General features: G+C 45.8%; 1 protein-coding gene across 1 annotated transcript in view; it reads left to right on the top strand.

Moving 5' to 3' along the window:
• LOC129862930 (mucin-5B-like) overlaps positions 1–12,257 on the top strand; it is a 63,010-nt gene extending 50,753 nt beyond the window's left edge. The window contains 12 exon segments of the mRNA XM_055935033.1: positions 6,425–6,603; positions 6,852–6,921; positions 7,748–7,890; positions 7,982–8,013; positions 8,439–8,607; positions 9,819–9,859; positions 10,056–10,178; positions 10,308–10,406; positions 10,717–10,845; positions 11,079–11,118; positions 11,560–11,680; positions 11,884–12,257. Of these exon segments, the coding sequence (XP_055791008.1) occupies positions 6,425–6,603; positions 6,852–6,921; positions 7,748–7,890; positions 7,982–8,013; positions 8,439–8,607; positions 9,819–9,859; positions 10,056–10,178; positions 10,308–10,406; positions 10,717–10,845; positions 11,079–11,118; positions 11,560–11,680; positions 11,884–12,064 (1,327 nt within the window). The 3' untranslated portion in view covers positions 12,065–12,257.
• The last annotated feature ends 14,729 nt before the right edge of the window (positions 12,258–26,986 follow it).

The following is a 26,986-nucleotide window of genomic DNA, read 5'->3' as shown; positions in this document are numbered from 1 at the left end:
AGGGGGAATAGGGTCCCAATGTAGTGCATTTCTTTTAACCAGGGGGAATAGGGTCCCAATATAGTGCACTCCTTTTAACCAGGGGGAATAGGGTCCCAATGTAGTGCACTCCTTTCAACCAGGGGGAATAGGGGCCCAATGTAGTGCACTCCTTTTAACCAGGGGGAATAGGGTCCCATTGTAGTGCACTCCTTTTAACCAAGGGCAATAGGGTCCCATTGTAGTGCACTCCTTTCAACCAGGGGCAATAGGGTCCCATTGTAGTGCACTCCTTTTAACCAGGGGGAATAGGGTCCCATTGTAGTGCACTCCTTTTAACCAGGGGGAATAGGGTCCCAATGTAGTGCACTCCTTTCAACCAGGGGGAATAGGGTCCCAATGTAGTGCACTCCTTTCAACCAGGGGGAATAGGGTCCCAATGTAGTGCACTCCTTTTAACCAGGGGGAATAGGGTCCCAATGTAGTGCACTCCTTTTAACCAGGGACAATAGGGGCCCAATGTAGTGCACTCCTTTTAACCACGTTTTAACCAGGGGGAATAGGGTCCCAATGTAGTGCACTCCTTTTAACCAGGGGGAGTAGGGTCCCATTGTAGTGCACTCCTTTCAACCAGGGGGAGTAGGGTCCCAATGTAGTGCACTCCTTTTAACCAGGGGCAATAGGGTCCCATTGTAGTGCACTCCTTTTAACCAGGGGGAATAGGGTCCCAATGTAGTGCACTCCTTTTAACCAGGGGGAATAGGGTTCGAATGTAGTGAACTCCTTTTAACCAGGGGGAATAGGGTCCCAATGTAGTGCACTCCTTTTAACCAGGGACAATAGGGGCCCAATGTAGTGCACTCCTTTTAACCACGTTTTAACCAGGGGGAATAGGGTCCCAATGTAGTGCACTCCTTTTAACCAGGGGGAGTAGGGTCCCATTGTAGTGCACTCCTTTCAACCAGGGGGAATAGGGTCCCAATGTAGTGCACTCCTTTTAACCAGGGGCAATAGGGTCCCATTGTAGTGCACTCCTTTTAACCAGGGGGAATAGGGTCCCAATGTAGTGCACTCCTTTTAACCAGGGGGAATAGGGTTCGAATGTAGTGAACTCCTTTTAACCAGGGGGAATAGGGTCCCAATGTAGTGCACTCCTTTTAACCAGGGACAATAGGGGCCCAATGTAGTGCACTCCTTTTAACCACCTTTTAACCAGGGGGAATAGGGTCCCATTGTAGTGCACTCCTTTTAACCAGGGGGAGTAGGGTCCCAATGTAGTGCACTCCTTTTAACCAGGGGCAATAGGGTCCCAATGTAGTGCACTCCTTTTAACCAGGGGGAATAGGGTCCCAATGTAGTGCACTCCTTTTAACCAGGGGGAATAGGGTCCCATTGTAGTGCACTCCTTTTAACCAAGGGGGAGTAGGGTCCCATTGTAGTGTACTCCTTTTAACCAGGGGGAATAGGGTCCCAATGTAGTGCACTCCTTTCAACCAGGGAGAATAGGGTCCCAATGTAGTGCACTCCTTTCAACCAGGGGGAATAGGGTCCCAATGTAGTGCACTCCTTTCAACCAGGGGGAATAGGGTCCCAATGTAGTGCACTCTTTCTAACCAGGGGGAAATAGGGTCCCAATGTAGTGCACTCCTTTTTACCAGAGGGAATAGGGTCCCAATGTAGTGCACTCCTTTTAACCAGGGGGAATAGGGTCCCAATGTAGTGCACTCCTTTTAACCAGGGGGAATAGGGTCCCATTGTAGTGCACTCCTTTTAACCAAGGGGGAGTAGGGTCCCATTGTAGTGCACTCCTTTTAACCAGGGGGAATAGGGTCCCAATGTAGTGCACTCCTTTCAACCAGGGGGAATAGGGTCCCAATGTAGTGCACTCCTTTCAACCAGGGGGAATAGGGTCCCAATGTAGTGCACTTCTTTCAACTAGGGGGAATAGGGTCCCAATGTAGTGCACTCCTTTCAACCAGGGGGAATAGGTTCCCAGTGTAGTGCACTCCTTTTAACCAGGGGGAATAGGGTACCATTGTAGTGCACTCCTTTTAACCAAGGGGGAGTAGGGTCCCATTGTAGCGCACTCCTTTCAACCAGGGGGAATAGGGTCCCAATGTAGTGCACTCCTTTCAACCATGGGGAATAGGGTCCCAATGTAGTGCACTCCTTTTAACCAGGGGGAATAGGGTCCCATTGTAGTGCACTCCTTTTAACCAGGGGGAATAGGGTCCCATTGTAGTGCACTCCTTTTAACCAGGGGGAATAGGGTCCCAATGTAGTGCACTCCTTTTAACCAGGGGGAGTAGGGTCCCATTGTAGTGCACTCCTTTTAACCAGGGGCAATAGGGTCCCATTGTAGTGCACTCCTTTTAACCAGGGGGAATAGGGTCCCAATGTAATGCACTCCTTTTAACCAGGGGGAGTAGGGTCCCATTGTAGTGCACTCCTTTTAACCAAGGGGGAGTAGGGTCCCATTGTAGTGCACTCCTTTCAACCAGGGGGAATAGGGTCCCAATGTAGTGCACTCCTTTTAACCAAGGGGAATAGGGTCCCAATGTAGTGCACTCCTTTCAACCAGGGGGAATAGGTGCCCATTGTAGTGCACTCCTTTTAACCAAGGGGAATAGGGACCCATTGTAGTGCACTCCTTTTAACCAGGGGGAATAGGGTCCCAATGTAGTGCACTCCTTTTAACCAGGGGGAGTAGGGTCCCATTGTAGTGGACTCCTTTTAACCAAGGGGGAGTAGGGTCCCATTGTAGTGCACTCCTTTCAACCAGGGGGAGTAGGGTCCCAATGTAGTGCACTCCTTTCAGCCAGGGGGAATAGGGTCCCATTGTAGTGCACTCCTTTCAACCAGGGGGAATAGGGTCCCAATGTAGTGCACTCCTTTTAACCAAGGGGAATAGGGTCCCATTGTAGTGCACTCCTTTTAACCAAGGGGAATAGGGTCCCATTGTAGTGCACTCCTTTTAACCAAGGGGAATAGAGTCCCAATGTAGTGCACTCCTTTTAACCAGGGGGAATAGGGTCCCAATGTAGTGCACTCCTTTCAGCCAGGGGGAATAGGGTCCCAATGTAGTGCACTCCTTTTAACCAAGGGGAATAGGGTCCCAATGTAGTGCACTCCTTTTAACCAGGGGGAATAGGGTCCCAATGTAGTGCACTCCTTTCAGCCAGGGGGAATAGGGTCCCAATGTAGTGCACTCCTTTTAACCAGGGGGAATAGGGTCCCAATGTAGTGCACTCCTTTTAACCAGGGACAATAGGGGCCCAATGTAGTGCACTCCTTTTAACCACCTTTTAACCAGGGGGAATAGGGTCCCATTGTAGTGCACTCCTTTTAACCAGGGGGAGTAGGGTCCCAATGTAGTGCACTCCTTTTAACCAGGGGCAATAGGGTCCCAATGTAGTGCACTCCTTTCAACCAGGGGGAATAGGGTCACAATGTAGTGCACTCCTTTCAACCAGGGGGAATAGGGTCCCAATGTAGTGCACTCCTTTTAAACAGGGGGAATAGGGTCCCAATGTAGTGCACTCCTTTTAACCAAGGGGGAGTAGGGTCCCATTGTAGTGCACTCCTTTCAACCAGGAGGAATAGGGTCCCAATGTAATGCACTCCTTTCAACCAGGGGGAATAGGGTCCCAATGTAGTGCACTCCTTTTAACCAGGGGCAATAGGGTCCCAATGTAGTGCACTCCTTTTAACCAGGGGGAATAGGGTCCGAATGTAGTGAACTCCTTTTAACCAGAGGGAATAGGGTCCCAATGTACTGCACTCCTTTTAACCAGGGGGAATAGGGTCCCAATGTAGTGCACTCCTTTTAACCAGGGGGAATAGGGTCCCATTGTAGTGCACTCCTTTTAACCAAGGGGGAGTAGGGTCCCATTGTAGTGCACTCCTTTCAACCAGGGGGAATAGGGTCCCAATGTAGTGCACTCCTTTCAACCAGGGGGAATAGGGTCCCAATGTAGTGCACTCCTTTCAACCAGGGGGAATAGGGTCCCAATGTAGTGCACTTCTTTCAACTAGGGGGAATAGGGTCCCAATGTAGTGCACTCCTTTCAACCAGGGGGAATAGGGTCCCAATGTAGTGCACTCCTTTTAACCAGGGGGAATAGGGTCCCATTGTAGTGCACTCCTTTTAACCAGGGGGAGTAGGGTCCCATTGTAGCGCACTCCTTTCAACCAGGGGGAATAGGGTCCCAATGTAGTGCACTCCTTTCAACCAGGGGGAATAGGGTCCCAATGTAGTGCACTCCTTTTAACCAGGGGGAATAGGGTCCCATTGTAGTGCACTCCTTTTAACCAGGGGCAATAGGGTCCCATTGTAGTGCACTCCTTTTAACCAGGGGGATTAGGGTCCCATTGTAGTGCACTCCTTTCAACCAGGGGGAATAGGGTCCCATTGTAGTGCACTCCTTTTAACCATGGGGAATAGGGTCCCAATGTAGTGCACTCCTTTTAACCAGGGGGAATAGGGTCCCATTGTAGTGCACTCCTTTTAACCAGGGGGAATAGGGTCCCATTGTAGTGCACTCCTTTTAACCAGGGGAATAGGTTCCCATTGTAGTGCACTCCTTTTAACCAGGGGGAATAGGGTCCCAATGTAATGCACTCCTTTTAACCAGGGGGAGTAGGGTCCCATTGTAGTGCACTCCTTTTAACCAAGGGGGAGTAGGGTCCCATTGTAGTGCACTCCTTTCAACCAGGGGCAATAGGGTTCCAATGTAGTGCACTCCTTTTAACCAAGGGGAATAGGGTCCCATTGTAGTGCACTCCTTTTAACCAAGGGGAATAGGGTCCCAATGTAGTGCACTCCTTTTAACCAGGGGGAATAGGGTCCCAATGTAGTGCACTCCTTTCAACCAGGGGGAATAGGTGCCCATTGTAGTGCACTCCTTTTAACCAAGGGGAATAGGGTCCCATTGTAGTGCACTCCTTTCAACCAGGGGGAATAGGGTCCCAATGTAGTGCACTCCTTTTAACCAGGGGGAGTAGGGTCCCATTGTAGTGGACTCCTTTTAACCAAGGGGGAGTAGGGTCCCATTGTAGTGCACTCCTTTCAACCAGGGGGAATAGGGTCCCAATGTAGTGCACTCCTTTTAACCAAGGGGAATAGGGTCCCATTGTAGTGCACTCCTTTTAACCAAGGGGAATAGGGTCCCATTGTAGTGCACTCCTTTTAACCAAGGGGAATAGGGTCCCAATGTAGTGCACTCCTTTTAACCAGGGGGAATAGGGTCCCAATGTAGTGCACTCCTTTCAACCAGGGGGAATAGGTGCCCATTGTAGTGCACTCCTTTTAACCAAGGGGAATAGGGTCCCATTGTAGTGCACTCCTTTCAACCAGGGGGAATAGGTGCCCATTGTAGTGCACTCCTTTTGACCAGGGACAATAGGGGCCCAATGTAGTGCACTCCTTTCAACCAGGGGGAATAGGTGCCCATTGTAGTGCACTCCTTTTAACCAGGGGGAATAGGGTCCCATTGTAGTGCACTCCTTTTAACCAGGGGGAATAGGGTCCCAATGTAGTGCACTCCTTTTGACCAGGGACAATAGGGGCCCAATGTAGTGCACTCCTTTTAACCAGGGGGAATATGGTCCCATTTGGGATTCACACATTATGTTGACCAAAAACACTTTAAGTATGAATCAGAAGAACAGCTTGTGGTACTCTGTGAGTAAACTGAACATTAGTTGCAGTGATTTGATGATATTTTGTTGCATGTTATTGCATTTCAATGGCATTAAAGAGTTCACTGTACAGTTACAATGATAGCATAACCAATGAAAATATTCTGTAGGTAGGCTTAAAGTTATGAGCAGCTGTTTCTGACATCAAAGAAGTTGTGTTTATTTCTCATTCCCATATTTATTTTACCTTTATAAAGGTACCTGTGACAATATCAGGAAAAACGATTGCAGATTACCGAATGGACAGATTGACCCATCATGTCCTGGGATGGCTCATGAATGGAAGATTCCTGATGATAAAAAACCCTACTGTAAACGCCAACCTCCTACCCCACCTGCCCCACCCACCCCTACAACCTGCCCGTCAGGAAAGACATCAATCTGTGACATCATACTTAGCCCGTAAGACATGTGACCTTGTAATAACACAAAGAGACATCTATATTACAAAGACAAGGGAATCTGATTGAGGTTGCTATGACACTGCGTACATAAAAGTCTGTAAACCTTCCGGTAAAGGCATGAGTTGCTGTTCCATAACTTAGAACCAAACTTATCTTACAGACTGTTTATGCCCTATAAAATATGCCATATTCATAAGAACTTCAACGATGCTTCACAAATAATTTAGTGTGTAAGGCATACAGTAATCAATGTTTGTAGGAAAACTGTCATGACATGTTATATGCCCCGGTTGGGTTTTGGCCTATATATAATAACGTAAACGGGTTCTTTATTTTGGAAGGGTCTTTAAGCAATGCCATGACGTTATCCCACGACAACCCTTCTTCGAGGCCTGTCAGTTTGATATCTGCCACATGCCAAATATCTCAATCGGCTGCTCCAGCCTGGAAGCCTACGCCGTGAGGTGTGCAGCAGCTGGAGTCTGTATCGACTGGAGGAAGTCAACTAAAGGACAATGTGGTAGGGAAGGACATCCATATAAAATAAGGGGCGTGTCCCAAATGGGATCCTATTCCCTACATAGTGCACTGCTGTTGACCAGGCTCTGGACAAAAGTAGTGATCTAAGTAGGGAATAGGATCCCATTTGCGATGCATCAAAGATGTTAATTAGATTTTAAATAATTCTAAAAACTTGAATTGTATTTAGAATTTTACAATTTGTGTACTTACTGTTTTGTCTTTCATTCCATCTTGACCATATTACAGAACTGACATGCCCTAAGACCAAAGTGTATAATGCATGTGGCTCTACTGTCCAGCCAACATGCAATTCAAGGTATCCATCTCATTCTCATCTCATTCCCATCTCATTCTCATCTCATCTCATTCCCATCTCATTCTCATCTCATTCCCATCTCATCTCATTCCCATCTCATTCTCATCTCATTCCCATCTCATTCTCATCTCATCTCATTCCCATCTCATTCTCATCTCATTCCCATCTCATCTCATTCCCATCTCATTCTCATCTCATTCCCATCTCATCTCATTCTCATCTCATTCCCATCTCATTCCCATCTCATCTCATTCCCATCTCATTCTCATCTCATTCCCATCTCATCTCATTCCCATCTCATTCTCATCTCATTCCCATCTCATCTCATTCTCATCTCATTCCCATCTCATCTCATTCTCATCTCATTCCCATCTCATTCCCATCTCATCTCATTCCCATCTCATTCTCATCTCATTCCCATCTCATCTCATTCTCATCTCATTCCCATCTCATCTCATTCTCATCTCATTCCCATCTCATTCCCATCTCATCTCATTCTCATCTCATTCCCATCTCATCTCATTCTCATCTCATTCCCATCTCATTCCCATCTCATCTCATTCTCATTCTCATCTCATTCTCATCTCATTCTCATCTCATTCCCATCTCATCTCATTCCCATCTCATCTCATTCTCATCTCATTCCCACCTCATTTTCATCTCATCTCATTCTAGTCTCATTCTCATCTCATTCCCACCTCATTTTCATCTCATCTCATTCCCATCTCATTATTTTACACCACTACCTAGTGTACATGCTTTCTTAAAGGTTTCCATTATATTCCAACGTTTCTAGTCTGTAATTAATTGTTTTTTCTTATCATAGATACAATGAAAAATATGTGCAGTCATGTCAGGGAGCACAAAGGAGCCTTGCCGTTGTATGTGACTCATTCATGGAGGGCTGTTTCTGCCCTGAGGGTACCATCTTGTTCAACACATTCTCTGACACCTGTGTTCGTGACTGTGGTAAGGATGTGACCGTTTGAGGAATACATTGTTTAATTGTGTCTCAAAGTAACACCGTTATATGACTTCAGATCTTATTTTCTCCTTCAAGGATGCACAGGACCTGATGGAAAACCCAAACAGGTAAGAATGTAGATGTATACCACAATGAATCTGTCAGAAGAAATGGTTCAACAGCTCACTTCACATTACGGCCCACAAAAAGGTTCTGTATAGAACCCCAATTATTTTAAGCAGTTTACTAGTTTCGTTGGGGCTTGTTAGTGGTCCAAGCCCTGAAAAGGCTGGAGCCCTATTGTTATTATCAATCAATCAAATGTTTTTGATAAAGCCCTTTTTTCATCAGCAGTGGTCACAAAGTGCTTTACAGATACTCAGCCTAAAACCTCAAAGAGCAGGCAATGCAGAGGCAGAGAGACAGTAGCTAGGAACATCTCCCTAGAAGGAAGGAACCTAGGAATAAACCAAGAGAGGAACCAGGCTCTGAGGGGCCTCGTCTTAATAAGTTTGAAGTCTCTGCTAACAGTGTTTGTTTTGTCCCAACACAGTTTGGTGAGACTTGGTACAGTAACTGCCAGAAGTGCACGTGTAATGCTGACACACTGAGTGTCCAGTGTGAACCAGTGAAATGTCCGCCCCAAGAAATTGTTACCTGTAAGAAGTACGGTGAGGTGTTGGTCAACGAGACGGTGGACTGCTGTCAGATAAATACATGTGGTGAGTAGAGACAGGATTTGAGTTTAGATCGGATAGAGGCACTTTAACGTGCCACCAGGTTACCTGGGTACAAGTCTGTTTTTGCTAAATCTTTGGCATATGACAAGGAGTACAAGAAGTGGAATGTTAGCACCAAACAGGTCTTCACTCTAGCTACTTCATAAAGCCTTCATAAGCACTACATAAATGTGTTACAAAGCATCTATAACATGCTTTATAAAGGGTTCATAAATGTGTCATAACTCTGTGACATAATCAGCGGACTGTGAATAGTGTAGCTTGTTCCTGAGCAGGTGGACCAATGGTTTCTTACCTCTCTTTCTGCAGTAGGTACTGCATGTTGATTCCAACCTTAAAAGTAACAACAAAGAAATTTAGCAGGTGTGTTAGGAAATGCCTTTGTCACACCAATTAAATTAAATTTAAGGTCTTTATTGGCATTGGAAACATATGTTATCGTTGCCAAAGCAAGTGAAGTAGATAATAGACAAAAGTGAAATTAACCATAAAAATGAACAGTAAACATTACACTCATAGAAGTTCCAAAATAATAAAGACATTTCAAATGTCATATTGTGTCTATATACAGTGTTGTAAGGACGTGCAAATTATTCGAAAAAACAATTGAGATAGATTACATATTGTAGCTAACTCAACACTTAACTACTATAACTACTATAAACTCATAAAAAATTACAATAAATATAGGTTAATTATTGATAATTATAATTATAATTATTGATGGTAACATGGTGCAGGTGTCGTGATGGTAACATGGTGCAGGTGTCGTGATGGTAACATGGTGCAGGTGTCGTGATGGTAACATGGTGCAGGTGTCGTGATGGTAACATGGTGCAGGTGTCGTGATGGTAACATGGTGCAGGTGTCGTGATGGTAACATGGTGCAGGTGTCGTGATGGTAACATGGTGCAGGTGTCGTGATGGTAACATGGTGCAGGTGTCGTGATGGTAACATGGTGCAGGTGTCGTGATGGTAACATGGTGCAGGTGTCGTGATGGTAACATGGTGCAGGTGTCGTGATGGTAACATGGTGCAGGTGTCGTGATGGTAACATGGTGCAGGTGTCGTGATGGTAACATGGTGCAGGTGTCGTGATGGTAACATGGTGCAGGAATTGTGACTAACTTAACCGTTCAACAACTGTTATGTCTCAACCATTGTCTGACCCTTGTATTGTGTCTTCTCTCAGTGCCCAAACCTGTTTGTGTCCACAATAATACCGAATACACGGTGAGAAGTAACACTTTTTTTTATATAACTCTAGAGCACTATTACAGTAAATAATTTGTACATTTTGTATAAAATTAACCTAAATATTGATGTACCAATCACAGATTGCCCCTTTAAGTAATCCTGAGAGCCACTGTGGCCCCAAGCTTAATTTCTGCTTCAGTGCATGATACTAACTCTTGCTTGCACTCTCCAGCTTGGTGAAAATGTTCCCAAAGGCACCTGTGAGGAGTGCAAGTGTGGCCCTAATAAGGATCCAGTCTCCAAGCTGTATGTTGTTGAGTGTGCCCAAATCAACTGTGTCACCACCTGCCCAACGGTACTGTACTCGGGATAATGGCAGACTCGGTTAAACATAAGTGAAACATTTGACATGGTTGGCTATACAGTATAATAATCCAGGTGAAGGAAATCCACTAATGATGTCACCATGTTGACTCTCCTCCAGGGTTATGAGTATGAAGTTGGACCTGAGAAATGTTGTGGAACGTGTGTCCAGAAGGAATGTGTTGTAGTTCTCCCAGATGCCACATCTCACATCATTCAGGTGACATGGATGAGATCATGCAACCCAATTAGATTATTTTTAATATCAGATATCTTTGTGATATCTCAAAGGGACGAATGACATCACTAATGAGAACATATAAATGCTTACAAATATTCATAAATGCATCATAAATTATCATAAATGTTAAAGGTGTAAATGCTTAAGAATTGTAATGCTTGTTAACATTTTCAAATAACAAAGTACTTATTTCTGAAAAGTTTATAGATGATTTATCAATGCTTATTTATTGAAGTTTCTATAACGTACGGTATTAATTTACCAACGTTCATTTTTTTCTACTTGACAGCTTGGGAAGCTTTGGTCGCCCCCTAGTGACCGCTGTGTGAAGTATGAATGCACAAAGACAAACAACCAGTTCATCGTTGTGGAATCCAAATTGAAATGCCCAGTGTTCCGTCCAGAGGACTGCGTCCCTGTAAGTAGATGAGGAAACTGCTTGAATGTGTTTGTTTGAAGTAAAGTAACTATACCTAAATATACTGGTTGCTTCATTTGATAGTAACTTGTAGGTTATATTGAATTTACACCCGAGTAACATATTCATAGATGATCATAGTTTTCCATTATAACATCTATACTGTGTTCTCTAGCTCAATAGACTGTAACTAGTCATGTCCAAATTGAGCTGTACACTATTCTTTTTGACAGGGAACTGAGAAAACTGATGCAAATGGATGTTGCACAACCTGTAAGTTAAAACAACAGACTGATTCATTTCTAAATATTCATGATTTGTGTGAAGTTGTATTTTTTGTTTATACATCAGGTCTACTAGTCAAACATGACCTCTTATGAACCTGACCTCTTATGAACCTGACCTCTTATGAACCTGACCTCTTATGAACATAACCTCTTATGAACCTGACCTCTTATGAACCTGACCTCTTATGAACCTGACCTCTTATGAACCTCTTATGAACCTCTTATGAACCTGACCTCTTATGAACCTGACCTCTTATGAACCTGACCTCTTATGAACCTCTTATGAACCTGACCTCTTATGAACCTGACCTCTTATGAACCTGACCTCTTATGAACCTCTTATGAACCTCTTATGAACCTGACCTCTTATGAACATAAGAAACTCACCACTTTAAAATGTCCTCCTTAACTCTGTCTACCTACACAGGTGCTTTACGAGGTCACTGTGATGTGAAGAACACCACCACCTACCTAGAGGTGAATAACTGCAAGTCTACTGTGCCGGTGGAAATCTCAGCCTGTGGGGGATCCTGTGGAACATCTTCTATGTGAGTACAAACTCTAAATAAGAACACACACCACACACGCCAAAGAAAGCACACAGAAACAAACTCAACATGCATTTGGGTCTTGCAGAAATGTGTAAGTGGGGAATTGGATTGAAGGGTGAGAATTCAATGGGAGTTGACCTACGTCCAGAATACTTGTGGTACTGTTTCTAACAGTGGTGTTTGTGTGTCCTGTTTGCCAGGTACTCTGCAGAGAAAAACACCTTGATGCACTCCTGCTCCTGCTGTCAGGAGATGTCTACCAGTGAGAGGAAGGTGGAGATGGTCTGCCATGACGGGAAGAAGATCATGCAGTCCTACATTTACATTGATAAGTGCGGCTGCCATGACTCTGAGTGTGACAAGAAGAGCCACTTAGATTAGGCCTTGAAGAATTAAGTCTTTTGAAATGTTCTTATCTACATTAACTGCATGGAATATTAAATAGTTTTATCTAAAGGGAACCAATAGGGTCTGTCTCATTATCATAATGTCTACTTTGATGAACTGTATGTCCTTTCTGTCTACACGATCATAGACATTATGCAAACGTATTAAACTGATGAAGAAGCATGAACTCATTATCTTTATCGTTTTATTTCATGTTGTCAAGTGCATCAATGTGTGACTAGGTAAAAAGTACACACAGTATTTAATAAAGAACACATTCATTACATAACTGTTACTATTAAAAGGGGTAATCTGTGAATCAAACAATAACAAAGTGGCCACCCTGCCACTGTTTTGGCAAAAAGCTGAAGGATGGGGCTGGAGAAATGTAATCCACTCTCAAGTTCATAGACAGGGCCATGGATGCAAGGACTGACCGTCCATGATATCAAAATGATACTTTTAATCATGTTTTGAGGCTATACAGTGTTTATTAACAATTATGTAGTTTACTAACAATGGAATAAAACAATCTTATATTTTGGGTTGTGATGGGCTACGACAGTTGAACTCAGCTCATTAAGCATTTATAAGTTATATTCTTCAAGAATCAATGTGTATCAATTTACAAGTCCAGAAATATATGTAGCGATCACAAATTAGTAACTGAAATCTGCAACATTGGTTACCTATACTAATACATTGATTACCTATACTAATACATTGATTACCTATACTAATACATTGGTTACCTATACTAATACATTGATTACCTATACTAATACATTGATTACCTATACTAATACATTGATTACCTATACTAATACATTGATTACCTATACTAATACATTGATTACCTATACTAACACATTGATGTCAAAACGTCACAAGAACCACACTCACTGGGCACATATGTTAGTTCAACATCTATTCAACATTGGTTCAGGGTACTTTCATTAAAATGACGTGGAAACTATGTTGAATTAACCAGTGTGGGCCCAGCGGGTAGTATATTATTAGAAAAACACTTAGGGTACACAATATTTATGTAGTCACTCACTGACAACTTACCATGAGCTGTTTTCTAAACGGATGTTATTGAACGTAACAAACTGGCTACCTATTTGTCATTTCAAGAGATCCTCTCACTGATAGAAATAACCTAAATCTGTCTTTTGTTTAGCCAATTCTATCTCCATGAATGTGTCTGTCATTTCAAGATGTAGCTAATTCTGACCTAAATATTTGTTTATTGACATTTAGATGGCATTTTTAGCCGGAGAGAAAGTTTATAGGAAGTTGAACATTTGATTTAACGGAGGTGAGCTGAGCTGTTGACCCTGTTACGATTGTCCGACTCTGAAGTTTGTGGAGGTAGTTGGAACTATGAATCCAATTAGGTTGACGTCTGATATTTATTTTATTGGGAAGTGGTTGATGCTAAAGTGTTAAGAGATGGGAGCTTGTTGGTGTTCTGTAAGGACATGGAGCAGAGAGATGGGAGCTTGTTGGTGTTATGTAAGGACATGGAGCAGAGAGATGGGAGCTTGTTGGTGTTCTGTAAGGACATGGAGCAGAGAGATGGGAGCTTGTTGGTGTTCTGTAAGGACATGGAGCAGAGAGATGGGAGCTTGTTGGTGTTATGTAAGGACATGGAGCAGAGAGATGGGAGCTTGTTGGTGTTCTGTAAGGACATGGAGCAGAGAGATGGGAGCTTGTTGGTGTTATGTAAGGACATGGAGCAGAGAGATGGGAGCTTGTTGGTGTTCTGTAAGGATATGGAGCAGAGAGATGGGAGCTTGTTGGTGTTATGTAAGGACATGGAGCAGAGAGATGGGAGCTTGTTGGTGTTATGTAAGGACATGGAGCAGAGAGATGGGAGCTTGTTGGTGTTCTGTAAGGATATGGAGCATAGAGAAGGGAGCTTGTTGATGTTCTGTAAGGAAATGGAGCAGAGAGATGGGAGATAGTTGATGTTCTGTAAGGACATGGAGCAGAGAGATGGGAGCTTGTTGGTGTTCTGTAAGGACATGGAGCAGAGAGATGGGAGCTTGCTGGTGTTCTATAAGGACATGGAGCAGAGAGATGGGAGCTTGGTGGTGTTCTGTAAGGATATGGAGCAGAGAGATGGGAGCTTGTTGGTGTTCTGTAAGGAAATGGAGAAGAGAGATGGGAGCTTGTTCGTGTTCTGTAAGGACATGGAGCAGAGAGATGGGAGCTTGCTGGTGTTCTGTAAGGACATGGAGCAGAGAGATGGGAGCTTGTTAGTGTTCTGTAAGGACATGGAGCAGAGAGATGGGAGCTTGGTGGTGTTCTGTAAGGACATGGAGCAGAGAGATGGGAGCTTGGTGGTGTTCTGTAAGGACATGGAGCAGAGAGATGGGAGCTTGTTGGTGTTCTGTAAGGACATGGAGCAGAGAGATGTGAGCTTGTTGGTGTTCTGTAAGGACATGGAGCAGAGAGATGGGAGCTTGTTGGTGTTCTGTAAAGACATGGAGCAGAGAGATGGGAGCTTGTTGGTGTTCTGTAAGGACATGGAGCAGAGAGATGGGAGCTTGTTGGTGTTCTGTAAGGACATGGAGCAGAGAGATGGGAGCTTGTTGGTGTTCTGTAAGGACATGGAGCAGAGAGATGGGAGCTTGTGGGTGTTTTGTAAGGACATGGAGCAGAGAGATGGTAGCTTGTAGGTGTTCTGTAAGGATATGGAGCAGAGAGATGGGAGCTTGGTGGTGTTCTGTAAGGACATGGAGCAGAGAGATGGGAGCTTGCAGGTGTTCTGTAAGGACATGGAGCAGAGAGATGGGAACTTGTTGGTGTTCTGTAAGGACATGGAGCAGAGAGATGGGAGCTTGTTGGTGTTCTGTAAGGACATGGAGCTGAGAGATGAGAGCTTGTTGGTGTTCTATAAGGACATGGTGCAGAGAGATGGGAGCTTTGTGGTGTTCTGTAAGGACATGGAGCAGAGAGATGGGAGCTTGCTGGTGTTCTGTAAGGACATGGAGCAGAGAGATGGGAGCTTGTTGGTGTTCTGTAAGGACATGGAGCAGAGAGATGGGAGCTTGTTGGTGTTCTGTAAGGATATGGAGCAAAGAGATGGGAATTTGGTGGTGTTCTATAAGGACATGGTGCAGAGAGATGGGAGCTTGGTGGTGTTCTGTAAGGACATGGAGCAGAGAGATGGGAGCTTGTTGGTGTTATGTAAGGACATGGAGCAGAGAGATGGGAGCTTGTTGGTGTTCTATAAGGACATGTAGCAGAAAGATGGGAACTTGTTGGTGTTCTGTAGGTATATGGAGCAGAGAGATGGGAGCTTGGTGGTGTTCTGTAAGGATATGGAGCAGAGAGATGGGAGCTTGTTGGTGTTCTGTAAGGACATGGAGCAGAGAGATGGGGGCTTGTTCGTGTTCTGTAAGGACATTGAGCAGAGAGATGGGAGCTTGCTGGTGTTCTGTAAGGACATGGAGCAGAGAGATGGGAGCTTGTTAGTGTTCTGTAAGGACATGGAGCAGAGAGATGGGAGCTTGGTGGTGTTCTGTAAGGACATGGAGCAAAGAGATGTGAGCTTGGTGGTGTTCTGTAAGGACATGGAGCAGAGAGATGGGAGCTTGTTGGTGTTCTGTAAGGACATGGAGCAGAGAGATGGGAGCTTGTTGGTGTTCTGTAAAGACATGGAGCAGAGAGATGGGAGCTTGTTGGTGTTCTGTAAGGAAATGGAGCAGAGAGATGGGAGCTTGTTGGTGTTCTGTAAGGATATGGAGCATAGAGAAGGGAGCTTGTTGATGTTCTGTAAGGAAATGGAGCAGAGAGAAGGGAGATAGTTGATGTTCTGTAAGGACATGGAGCAGAGAGATGGGAGCTTGTTGGTGTTCTGTAAGGACATGGAGCAGAGAGATGGGAGCTTGGTGGTGTTCTGTAAGGACATGGAGCAGAGAGATGGGAGCTTGTTGGTGTTCTGTAAGGATATGAAGCAGAGAGATGGGAGCTTGTTGGTGTTCTGTAAGGACATGGAGCAGAGAGATGGGAGCTTGTTCGTGTTCTGTAAGGACATGGAGCAGAGAGATGGGAGCTTGCTGGTGTTCTGTAAGGACATGGAGCAGAGAGATGGGAGATTGTTAGTGTTCTGTAAGGACATGGAGCAGAGAGATGGGAGCTTGGTGGTGTTCTGTAAGGACATGGTGCAGAGAGATGGGAGCTTTGTGGTGTTCTGTAAGGACATGGAGCAGAGAGATGGGAGCTTGTTGGTGTTCTGGAAGGACATGGAGCAGAGAGATGGGAGCTTGGTGGTGTTCTGTAAGGACATTGAGCAGAGCGATGGGAGCTTGTTGGTGTTCTGTAAGGATATGAAGCAGAGAGATGGGAGCTTGTTGGTGTTCTGTAAGGACATGGAGCAGAGAGATGGGAGCTTGGTGGTGTTCTGTAAGGACATGGAGCAGAGAGATGGGAGCTTGGTGGTGTTCTGTAAGGACATGGAGCAGAGAGATGGGAGCTTGGTGGTGTTCTGTAAGGACATGGAGCAGAGAGATGGGAACTTGTTGGTGTTCTGTAAGGACATGGAGCAGAGAGATGGGAGCTTGTTGGTGTTCTGTAAGGACATGGAGCTGAGAGATGGGAGCTTGGTGGTGTTCTGTAAGGACATGGAGCAGAGAGATGGGAACTTGTTGGTGTTCTGTAAGGACATTGAGCAGAGAGATGGGAGCTTGGTGGTGTTCTGTAAGGATATGGAGCAGAGAGATGGGAGCTTGTTGGTGTTCTGTAAGGACATGGAGCAGAGAGATGGGAGCTTGGTGGTGTTCTGTAAGGACATGGAGCAGAGAGATGGGAGCTTGGTGGTGTTCTGTAAGGACATGGAGCAGAGAGATGGGAGCTTGTTGGTGTTCTGTAAGGATATGGAGCAGAGAGATGGGAGCTTGGTGGTGTTCTATAAGGACATGGTGCAGAGAGATGGGAGCTTGGTGGTGTTCTGTAAGGACATGGAGCAGAGAGATGGGAGCTTGCTGGTGTTCTGTAAGGACATGGAGCAGAGAGATGGGAGCTTGTTGGTGTTCTGTAAGGACATGGAGCAGAGAGATGGGAGCTTGTTGGTGTTCTGTAAGGATATGGAGCAAAGAGATGGGAGCTTGGTGGTGTTCTATAAGGACATGGTGCAGAGAGATGGGAGCTTGGTGGTGTTCTGTAAGGACATGGAGCAGAGAGATGGGAGCTTGGTGGTGTTCTGTAAGGACATGGAGCAGAGAGATGGGAGCTTGTTGGTGTTATGTATGGACATGGAGCAGAGAGATGGGAGCTTGTTGGTGTTCTGTAAGGACATTGAGCAGAGAGATGGGAGCTTGTTGGTGTTCTGTAAGGATATGGAGCAGAGAGATGGGAGCTTGGTGGTGTTCTGTAAGGACATGGAGCAGAGAGATGGGAGCTTGCTGGTGTTCTGTAAGGACATCGAGCAGAGAGATGGGAACTTGTTGGTGTTCTGTAAGGACATGGAGCAGAGAGATGGGAGCTTGTTGGTGTTCTGTACGGACATGGAGCTGAGAGATGGGAGCTTGTTGGTGTTCTGTAAGGACATGGAGCAGAGAGATGGGAACTTGTTGGTGTTCTGTAAGGACATTGAGCAGAGAGATGGGAGCTTGGTGGTGTTCTGTAAGGATATGGAGCAGAGAGATGGGAGCTTGTTGGTGTTCTGTAAGGACATGGAGCAGAGAGATGGGAGCTTGGTGGTGTTCTGTAAGGACATGGAGCAGAGAGATGGGAGCTTGCTGGTGTTCTGTAAGGACATGGAGCAGAGAGATGGGAGCTTGTTGGTGTTCTGTAAGGATGTGGAGCAGAGAGATGGGAGCTTGGTGGTGTTCTAAAAGGACATGGTGCAGAGAGATGGGAGCTTTGTGGTGTTCTGTAAGGACATGGAGCAGAGAGATGGGAGCTTGTTGGTGTTCTGGAAGGAAATTGAGCAGAGAGATGGGAGCTTGGTGGTGTTCTATAAGGACATGGTGCAGAGAGATGGGAGCTTGGTGGTGTTCTGTAAGGACATGGAGCAGAGAGATGGGAGCTTGTTGGTGTTATGTAAGGACATGGAGCAGAGAGATGGGAGCTTGTTGGTGTTCTATAAGGACATGGAGCAGAAAGATGGGAACTTGTTGGTGTTCTGTAGGGATATGGAGCAGAGAGAAGGGAGCTTGGTGGTGTTCTGTAAGGACATGGAGCAGAGAGGTGGGAGCTTGTTGGTGTTCTGTAAGGACATGGAGCAGAGAGATGGGATCTTGGTGGTGTTCTGTAAGGACATGGAGCAGAGAGGTGGGAGCTTGTTGGTGTTCTGTAAGGACATGGAGCTGAGAGATGGGAGCTTGCTGGTGTTCTATAAGGACATGGAGCAGAGATCTGGGAACTTGTTCGTGTTCTGTAGGGATATGGAGCAGAGAGATGGGAGCTTGGTGGTGTTCTGTAAGGACATGGAGCAGAGAGATGGGAGCTTGGTGGTGTTCTGTAAGGACATGGAGCAGAGAGATGGGAGCTTGTTGGTGTTCTGTAAGGATATGGAGCAGAGAGATGGGAGCTTGGTGGTGTTCTATAAGGACATGGTGCAGAGAGATGGGAGCTTGGTGGTGTTCTGTAAGGACATGGAGCAGAGAGATGGGAGCTTGCTGGTGTTCTGTAAGGACATGGAGCAGAGAGATGGGAGCTTGTTGGTGTTCTGTAAGGACATGGAGCAGAGAGATGGGAGCTTGTTGGTGTTCTGTAAGGATATGGAGCAAAGAGATGGGAGCTTGGTGGTGTTCTATAAGGACATGGTGCAGAGAGATGGGAGCTTGGTGGTGTTCTGTAAGGACATGGAGCAGAGAGATGGGAGCTTGGTGGTGTTCTGTAAGGACATGGAGCAGAGAGATGGGAGCTTGTTGGTGTTATGTATGGACATGGAGCAGAGAGATGGGAGCTTGTTGGTGTTCTGTAAGGACATTGAGCAGAGAGATGGGAGCTTGTTGGTGTTCTGTAAGGATATGGAGCAGAGAGATGGGAGCTTGGTGGTGTTCTGTAAGGACATGGAGCAGAGAGATGGGAGCTTGCTGGTGTTCTGTAAGGACATCGAGCAGAGAGATGGGAACTTGTTGGTGTTCTGTAAGGACATGGAGCAGAGAGATGGGAGCTTGTTGGTGTTCTGTACGGACATGGAGCTGAGAGATGGGAGCTTGTTGGTGTTCTGTAAGGACATGGAGCAGAGAGATGGGAACTTGTTGGTGTTCTGTAAGGACATTGAGCAGAGAGATGGGAGCTTGGTGGTGTTCTGTAAGGATATGGAGCAGAGAGATGGGAGCTTGTTGGTGTTCTGTAAGGACATGGAGCAGAGAGATGGGAGCTTGGTGGTGTTCTGTAAGGACATGGAGCAGAGAGATGGGAGCTTGCTGGTGTTCTGTAAGGACATGGAGCAGAGAGATGGGAGCTTGTTGGTGTTCTGTAAGGATGTGGAGCAGAGAGATGGGAGCTTGGTGGTGTTCTAAAAGGACATGGTGCAGAGAGATGGGAGCTTTGTGGTGTTCTGTAAGGACATGGAGCAGAGAGATGGGAGCTTGTTGGTGTTCTGGAAGGAAATGGAGCAGAGAGATGGGAGCTTGGTGGTGTTCTATAAGGACATGGTGCAGAGAGATGGGAGCTTGGTGGTGTTCTGTAAGGACATGGAGCAGAGAGATGGGAGCTTGTTGGTGTTATGTAAGGACATGGAGCAGAGAGATGGGAGCTTGTTGGTGTTCTATAAGGACATGGAGCAGAAAGATGGGAACTTGTTGGTGTTCTGTAGGGATATGGAGCAGAGAGAAGGGAGCTTGGTGGTGTTCTGTAAGGACATGGAGCAGAGAGGTGGGAGCTTGTTGGTGTTCTGTAAGGACATGGAGCAGAGAGATGGGATCTTGGTGGTGTTCTGTAAGGACATGGAGCAGAGAGGTGGGAGCTTGTTGGTGTTCTGTAAGGACATGGAGCTGAGAGATGGGAGCTTGCTGGTGTTCTATAAGGACATGGAGCAGAGATCTGGGAACTTGTTCGTGTTCTGTAGGGATATGGAGCAGAGAGATGGGAGCTTGTTGGAGTTCTGTAAGGATATGGAGCAGAGAGATGGGAGCTTGCTGGTGTTCTATAAGGACATGGAGCAGAGAGATGGGAGCTTGCGGGTGTTATGTAAGGACATGGAGCAGAGAGATGGGAGCTTGTTGGTGTTCTATAAGGACATGGAGCAGAGAGATGGGAACTTGTTGGTGTTCTGTAGGGATATGGAGCAGAGAGATGGGAGCTTGGTGGTGTTCTGTAAGGATATGGAGCAGAGAGATGGGAACTTGTTGGTGTTCTGTAAGGACATGGAGCAGAGAGATGGGAGCTTGTTAGTGTTCTGTAAGGATATGGAGCATAGAGAAGGGAGCTTGTTGATGTTCTGTAAGGATATGGAGCAGAGAGATGGGAGCTTGTTGATGTTCTGTAAGGACATGGAGCAGACAGATGGGAGCTTGTTGGTGTTCTGTAAGGACATGGAGCAGAGAGATGGGAGCTTGCTGGTGTTCTATAAGGACATGGAGCAGAGAGATGGGAGCTTGTTGGTGTTTTGTAAGGATATGGAGCATAGAGATGGGAGCTTGTTGGTGTTCTGTAAGGACATGGAGCAGAGAGATGGGAGCTTGTTTGTGTTCTGTAAGGACATGGAGCAGAGAGATGGGAGCTTGTTGGTGTTCTGTAAGGACATGGAGCAGAGAGATGGGAGCTTGGTGGTGTTCTGTAAGGACATGGAGCAGAGAGATGGGAGCTTGTTGGTGTTCTGTAAGGACATGGAGCAGAGAGTTTGGAGCTTGTTGGTGTTCTGTAAGGACATGGAGCAGAGAGATGGGAGCTTGTTGGTGTTCTGTAAGGACATGGAGCAGAGAGATGGGAGATAGTTGATGTTCTGTAAGGACATGAAGCAGAGAGATGGGAGCTTGGTGGTGTTCTGTAAGGATATGGAGCAGAGAGATGGGAGCTTGTTGGTGTTCTGTAAGGATATTGAGCATAGAGATGGGAGCTTGGTGGTGTTCTGTAAGGATATGGAGCAGAGAGATGGGAGCTTGTTGGTGTTCTGTAAGGATATGGAGCAGAGAGATGGGAGCTTGTTTGTGTTCTGTAAGGATATGGAGCAGCGAGATGGGAGTTTGTTGGTGTTCTGTAAGGATATGGAGCAGAGAGATGGGAGCTTGGTGGTGTTCTGTAACGATTTGGAGCAGGGAGATGGGAGCTTGTTGGTGTTCTGTAAGGATATGGAGCAGAGAGATGGGAGCTTGGTGGTGTTCTGTAAGGATATGGAGCAGAGAGATGGGAGCTTGTTGGTGTTCTGTAAGGATATGGAGCAGAGAGATGGGAGCTTGTTGGTGTTCTGTAAGGATATGGAGCAGAGAGATGGGAGCTTGTTGATGTTCTGTAAGGATATGGAGCAGAGAGATGGGAGCTTGGTGGTGCTCTGTAAGGACATGGAGCAGAGAGATGGGAGCTTGTTGGTGTTCTATAAGGATATGGAGCAGAGAGATGGGAGCTTGTTGGTGTTCTATAAGGACATGGAGCAGAAAGATGGGAACTTGTTGGTGTTCTGTAGGGATATGGAGCAGAGAGAAGGGAGCTTGGTGGTGTTCTGTAAGGACATGGAGCAGAGAGGTGGGAGCTTGTTGGTGTTCTGTAAGGACATGGAGCAGAGAGATGGGATCTTGGTGGTGTTCTGTAAGGACATGGAGCAGAGAGGTGGGAGCTTGTTGGTGTTCTGTAAGGACATGGAGCTGAGAGATGGGAGCTTGCTGGTGTTCTATAAGGACATGGAGCAGAGATCTGGGAACTTGTTCGTGTTCTGTAGGGATATGGAGCAGAGAGATGGGAGCTTGTTGGAGTTCTGTAAGGATATGGAGCAGAGAGATGGGAACTTGTTGGTGTTCTGTAAGGACATGGAGCAGAGAGATGGGATCTTGGTGGTGTTCTGTAAGGACATGGAGCAGAGAGGTGGGAGCTTGGTGGTGTTCTGTAAGGATATGGAGCAGAGAGATGGGAGCATGTTGGTGTTCTGTAAGGATATGGAGCATAGAGAAGGGAGCTTGTTGATGTTCTGTAAGGACATGGAGCAGAGAGATGGGAGCTTGTTGGTGTTCTGTAAGGACATGGAGCAGAGAGATGGGAGCTTGCTGGTGTTCTATAAGGACATGGAGCAGAGAGATGGGAGCTTGCGGGTGTTATGTAAGGACATGGACCAGAGAGATGGGAGCTTGTTGGTGTTCTATAAGGACATGGAGCAGAGAGATGGGAACTTGTTGGTGTTCTGTAGGGATATGGAGCAGAGAGATGGGAGCTTGGTGGTGTTCTGTAAGGATATGGAGCAGAGAGATGGGAACTTGTTGGTGTTCTGTAAGGACATGGAGCAGAGAGATGGGAGCTTGTTAGTGTTCTGTAAGGATATGGAGCATAGAGAAGGGAGCTTGTTGATGTTCTGTAAGGATATGGAGCAGAGAGATGGGAGCTTGTTGATGTTCTGTAAGGACATGGAGCAGACAGATGGGAGCTTGTTGGTGTTCTGTAAGGACATGGAGCAGAGAGATGGGAGCTTGCTGGTGTTCTATAAGGACATGGAGCAGAGAGATGGGAGCTTGTTGGTGTTTTGTAAGGATATGGAGCATAGAGATGGGAGCTTGTTGGTGTTCTGTAAGGACATGGAGCAGAGAGATGGGAGCTTGTTTGTGTTCTGTAAGGACATGGAGCAGAGAGATGGGAGCTTGTTGGTGTTCTGTAAGGACATGGAGCAGAGAGATAGGAGCTTGGTGGTGTTCTGTAAGGACATGGAGCAGAGAGATGGGAGCTTGTTGGTGTTCTGTAAGGACATGGAGCAGAGAGTTTGGAGCTTGTTGGTGTTCTGTAAGGACATGGAGCAGAGAGATGGGAGCTTGTTGGTGTTCTGTAAGGACATGGAGCAGAGAGATGGGAGATAGTTGATGTTCTGTAAGGACATGAAGCAGAGAGATGGGAGCTTGGTGGTGTTCTGTAAGGATATGGAGCAGAGAGATGGGAGCTTGTTGGTGTTCTGTAAGGATATTGAGCATAGAGATGGGAGCTTGGTGGTGTTCTGTAAGGATATGGAGCAGAGAGATGGGAGCTTGTTGGTGTTCTGTAAGGATATGGAGCAGAGAGATGGGAGCTTGTTTGTGTTCTGTAAGGATATGGAGCAGCGAGATGGGAGTTTGTTGGTGTTCTGTAAGGATATGGAGCAGAGAGATGGGAGCTTGGTGGTGTTCTGTAACGATTTGGAGCAGGGAGATGGGAGCTTGTTGGTGTTCTGTAAGGATATGGAGCAGAGAGATGGGAGCTTGGTGGTGTTCTGTAAGGATATGGAGCAGAGAGATGGGAGCTTGTTGGTGTTCTGTAAGGATATGGAGCAGAGAGATGGGAGCTTGTTGGTGTTCTGTAAGGATATGGAGCAGAGAGATGGGAGCTTGTTGATGTTCTGTAAGGATATGGAGCAGAGAGATGGGAGCTTGGTGGTGCTCTGTAAGGACATGGAGCAGAGAGATGGGAGCTTGTTGGTGTTCTATAAGGATATGGAGCAGAGAGATGGGAGCTTGGTGGTGTTCTGTAAGGATATGGAGCAGAGAGATGGGAGCTTGTTGGTGTTCTGTAAGGATATGGAGCAGAGAGATGGGATCTTGTTGGTGTTCTGTAAGGATATGGAGCTGTCACGATCGTCATATGGAATGGACCAAGGCGCAGCGTCGTATGCGTAGGGGCAGTATTGAGTAGCCATTAAAAGGTGCACATTTCAAACAGCCTCGTACTCAATTCTTGCTCGTACAATATGCATATTATTATTACTATTGGATAGAAAACACTCTCTAGTTTCTAAAACCGTTTGAATTATATCTGTGAGTCAAACAGAACTCATTTGACACAAACTTCCTGACCAGGAAGTGGGAAATCTGAAATCGAGGCTCTGTTCTACTTCCTGCCTATAAATGGGCATGATACGTAAAAGTATACGTGCACTTCATAGACCTTCCCCTGGATGTCAAGAGGCGGTGAGAGAAGAAATTTAGTGTTTATCTTGGTCTGAAGTGGAATACAAGCTCTTTGTATGACGTGTCCCCAATTTCTTGTTTTCTGGAGAGCGCGAAGAGGGACCTGGATTTGCCTTCTGTTTAGCTGCCGTTATAGGCGACTAATATCTCCGGCTTTGATTTTATTTTGATACATGTGACCATATCATCGTAAAGTATGTTTTTTCAATATACAGTGATCCCTCGCCACTTCGCGGTTCACTTATCGCGGATTCGCTATTTCGCGGATTTTCATAATGCATTTTTTTTTTTTTTTTGGTGCATTGTGCTCTGCATTCTGATTCGCTAAAAACTCACTCCCGCTTCTTGTATCAAAACATGCTACGAATTGTGCTATCATTTTGTCGATGCAGAGCTGGCAGAAATGACAAAGCCACAAAGCGACGATGAAAGAGAAGAGGGAGAAGAGGACACGAGAGATGAGGAGGAAGGACTAACGCTTGGTCGCTTAGCAACCATGGTGCGAATGGCCACTGAACTTAAGCGAGTAGCTGAGGAATGGGACCCTTTGATGAGCCGTTCATTACAGTTCTCCAACGTAATCGATGGTGGCATGTCGGTGTACAAGGATCTTTTTGCAAAGAAGAAAAAAGAGCGACAACAGCTGCCTATCACTATGTTCTTCTCCCGAACAAACACACCTGCACCGCGGGCTTCAGAAGAAGAGAACACTGCAGAGCGCAGTCAGGATGCAGCGGCCCAGTCTGAAGAGCAGTGAAACGGCCTACACGTGAGTCACTGTATTTGTATACATGTAATAGTTGCTAATTGTAAAAAAAAAAAAAGTTTTCTATTTCGCGGATTTCACTTATCGCGGGTCATTTTCGGAACGTAATCCCCGCGATAAACGAGGGATTACTGTAGTTTCATCAGATTATTGAATTTTTTTCGGGAGATTTGCCGTGTTCTGTTCTCTTCCGTTTGTTGACATAGAGAGATTCGCGCCACTTGGCTAGTGTGATTGCTAATTCAAGTGGGAAAATGGATGTTCTAAATCCAAACAACGATTGTTCCCGACAAAGGACCCCTTGTCCAACATTCTGACGGAAGATCAGCAACAGTAAGAAACATTTTATGATGCTATTTCATATATCTGTCGTACATGGGAACTAGTCGTCGGCGCCCAACTTTGGGGTACTCTAGCTATACCGAAGCTGGATGTCGTAATGAAGTTATTTTTTAGAATTCTAACACTGCGATTTCATTAAGAACTAATGGATCTATCATTTCCTATACAACATGTATTTTTTAGTTATGTTTATGAATAGCTATTTGGTCAGAATATGTGTCAGAAAAAGTGTCCGAAAAATATCGTTGCTGTTTAGACGTTGTGGAAAAAGTAGCTACGATAGCAACATGTATAACCACTGATTTCAGCTCTAAATATGCACATTTTCGAACAAAACATAAGTGTATGTATAACCTGATGTTATAGGACTGTCATCTGATGAAGATTATCAAGGTTAGTCTTAAATTATATATATTTTACTGGTTTGTTACGATCGCCAACTTTTACTGCTGGGAAATGGCTTGTCTTTCTGGCTATTGTGGTAAGCTAATATAACGCTATATTGTGTTTTCGCTGCAAAACACTTAATAAATCAGAAATATTGGCTGGAATCACAAGATGCCTGTCTTTCATTTGCTGTACACTATGTATTTTTCAGAAATGTTTTATGATGAGTAATTAGGTATTTGACGTTGGTGTCTGTAATTATTATGGCTGCTTTCGGTGCAATTTCTGATTGTAGCTGCAATGTAAACTATGATTTATACCTGAAATATGCACATTTTTCGAATCAAACAGATTTATTGTATAACATGTTATAAGACTGTCATCTGATGAAGTTGTTTCTTGGTTAGTTTGGTTGGTTCTTGGTTAGTTAGTGTTTTAGACATTTAGACATTTAAGTCATTTAGCAGACGCTCTTATCCAGAGCGACTTACAAATTGGTGCATTCACCTTATGACATCCAGTGGAACAGCCACTTTACAATAGTGCATCTAGATCTTTTAAGGGGGGGGGGGCAGAAGGATTGCTTTATCCTATCCTAGGTATTCCTTGAAGAGGTGGGGTTTCAGGTGTCTCCGGAAGGTGGTGATTGACTCCGCTGTCCTGGCGTCGTGAGGGAGTTTGTTCCACCATTGGGGTGCCAGAGCAGCGAACAGTTTTGACTGGGCTGAGCGGGAACTGTACTTCCTCAGTGGTAGGGAGGCGAGCAGGCCAGAGGTGGATGAACGCAGTGCCCTTGTTTGGGTGTAGGGCCTGATCAGAGCCTGAAGGTACTGAGGTGCCGTTCCCCTCACAGCTCCGTAGGCAAGCACCATGGTCTTGTAGCGGATGCGAGCTTCAACTGGAAGCCAGTGGAGAGAGCGGAGGAGCGGGGTGACGTGAGAGAACTTGGGAAGGTTGAACACCAGACGGGCTGCGGCGTTCTGGATGAGTTGTAGGGGTTTAATGGCACAGGCAGGGAGCCCAGCCAACAGCGAGTTGCAGTAATCCAGACGGGAGATGACAAGTGCCTGGATTAGGACCTGCGCCGCTTCCTGTGTGAGGCAGGGTCGTACTCTGCGGATGTTGTAGAGCATGAACCTACAGGAACGGGCCACCGCCTTGATGTTGGTGGAGAACGACAGGGTGTTGTCCAGGATCACGCCAAGGTTCTTAGCGCTCTGGGAGGAGGACACAATGGAGTTGTCAACCGTGATGGCGAGATCATGGAACGGACAGTCCTTCCCCGGGAGGAAGAGCAGCTCCGTCTTGCCGAGGTTCAGCTTGAGGTGGTGATCCGTCATCCACACTGATATGTCTGCCAGACATGCAGAGATGCGATTCGCC

Source organism: Salvelinus fontinalis, chromosome 9, assembly GCF_029448725.1.
Source record: "Salvelinus fontinalis isolate EN_2023a chromosome 9, ASM2944872v1, whole genome shotgun sequence".
In the NCBI taxonomy this organism is placed as follows: Eukaryota; Metazoa; Chordata; class Actinopteri; order Salmoniformes; family Salmonidae; genus Salvelinus; species Salvelinus fontinalis.
The sequence above is the reverse complement of the archived record's forward strand: the minus strand, read 5'-3'. Positions and strand labels throughout refer to the sequence as shown.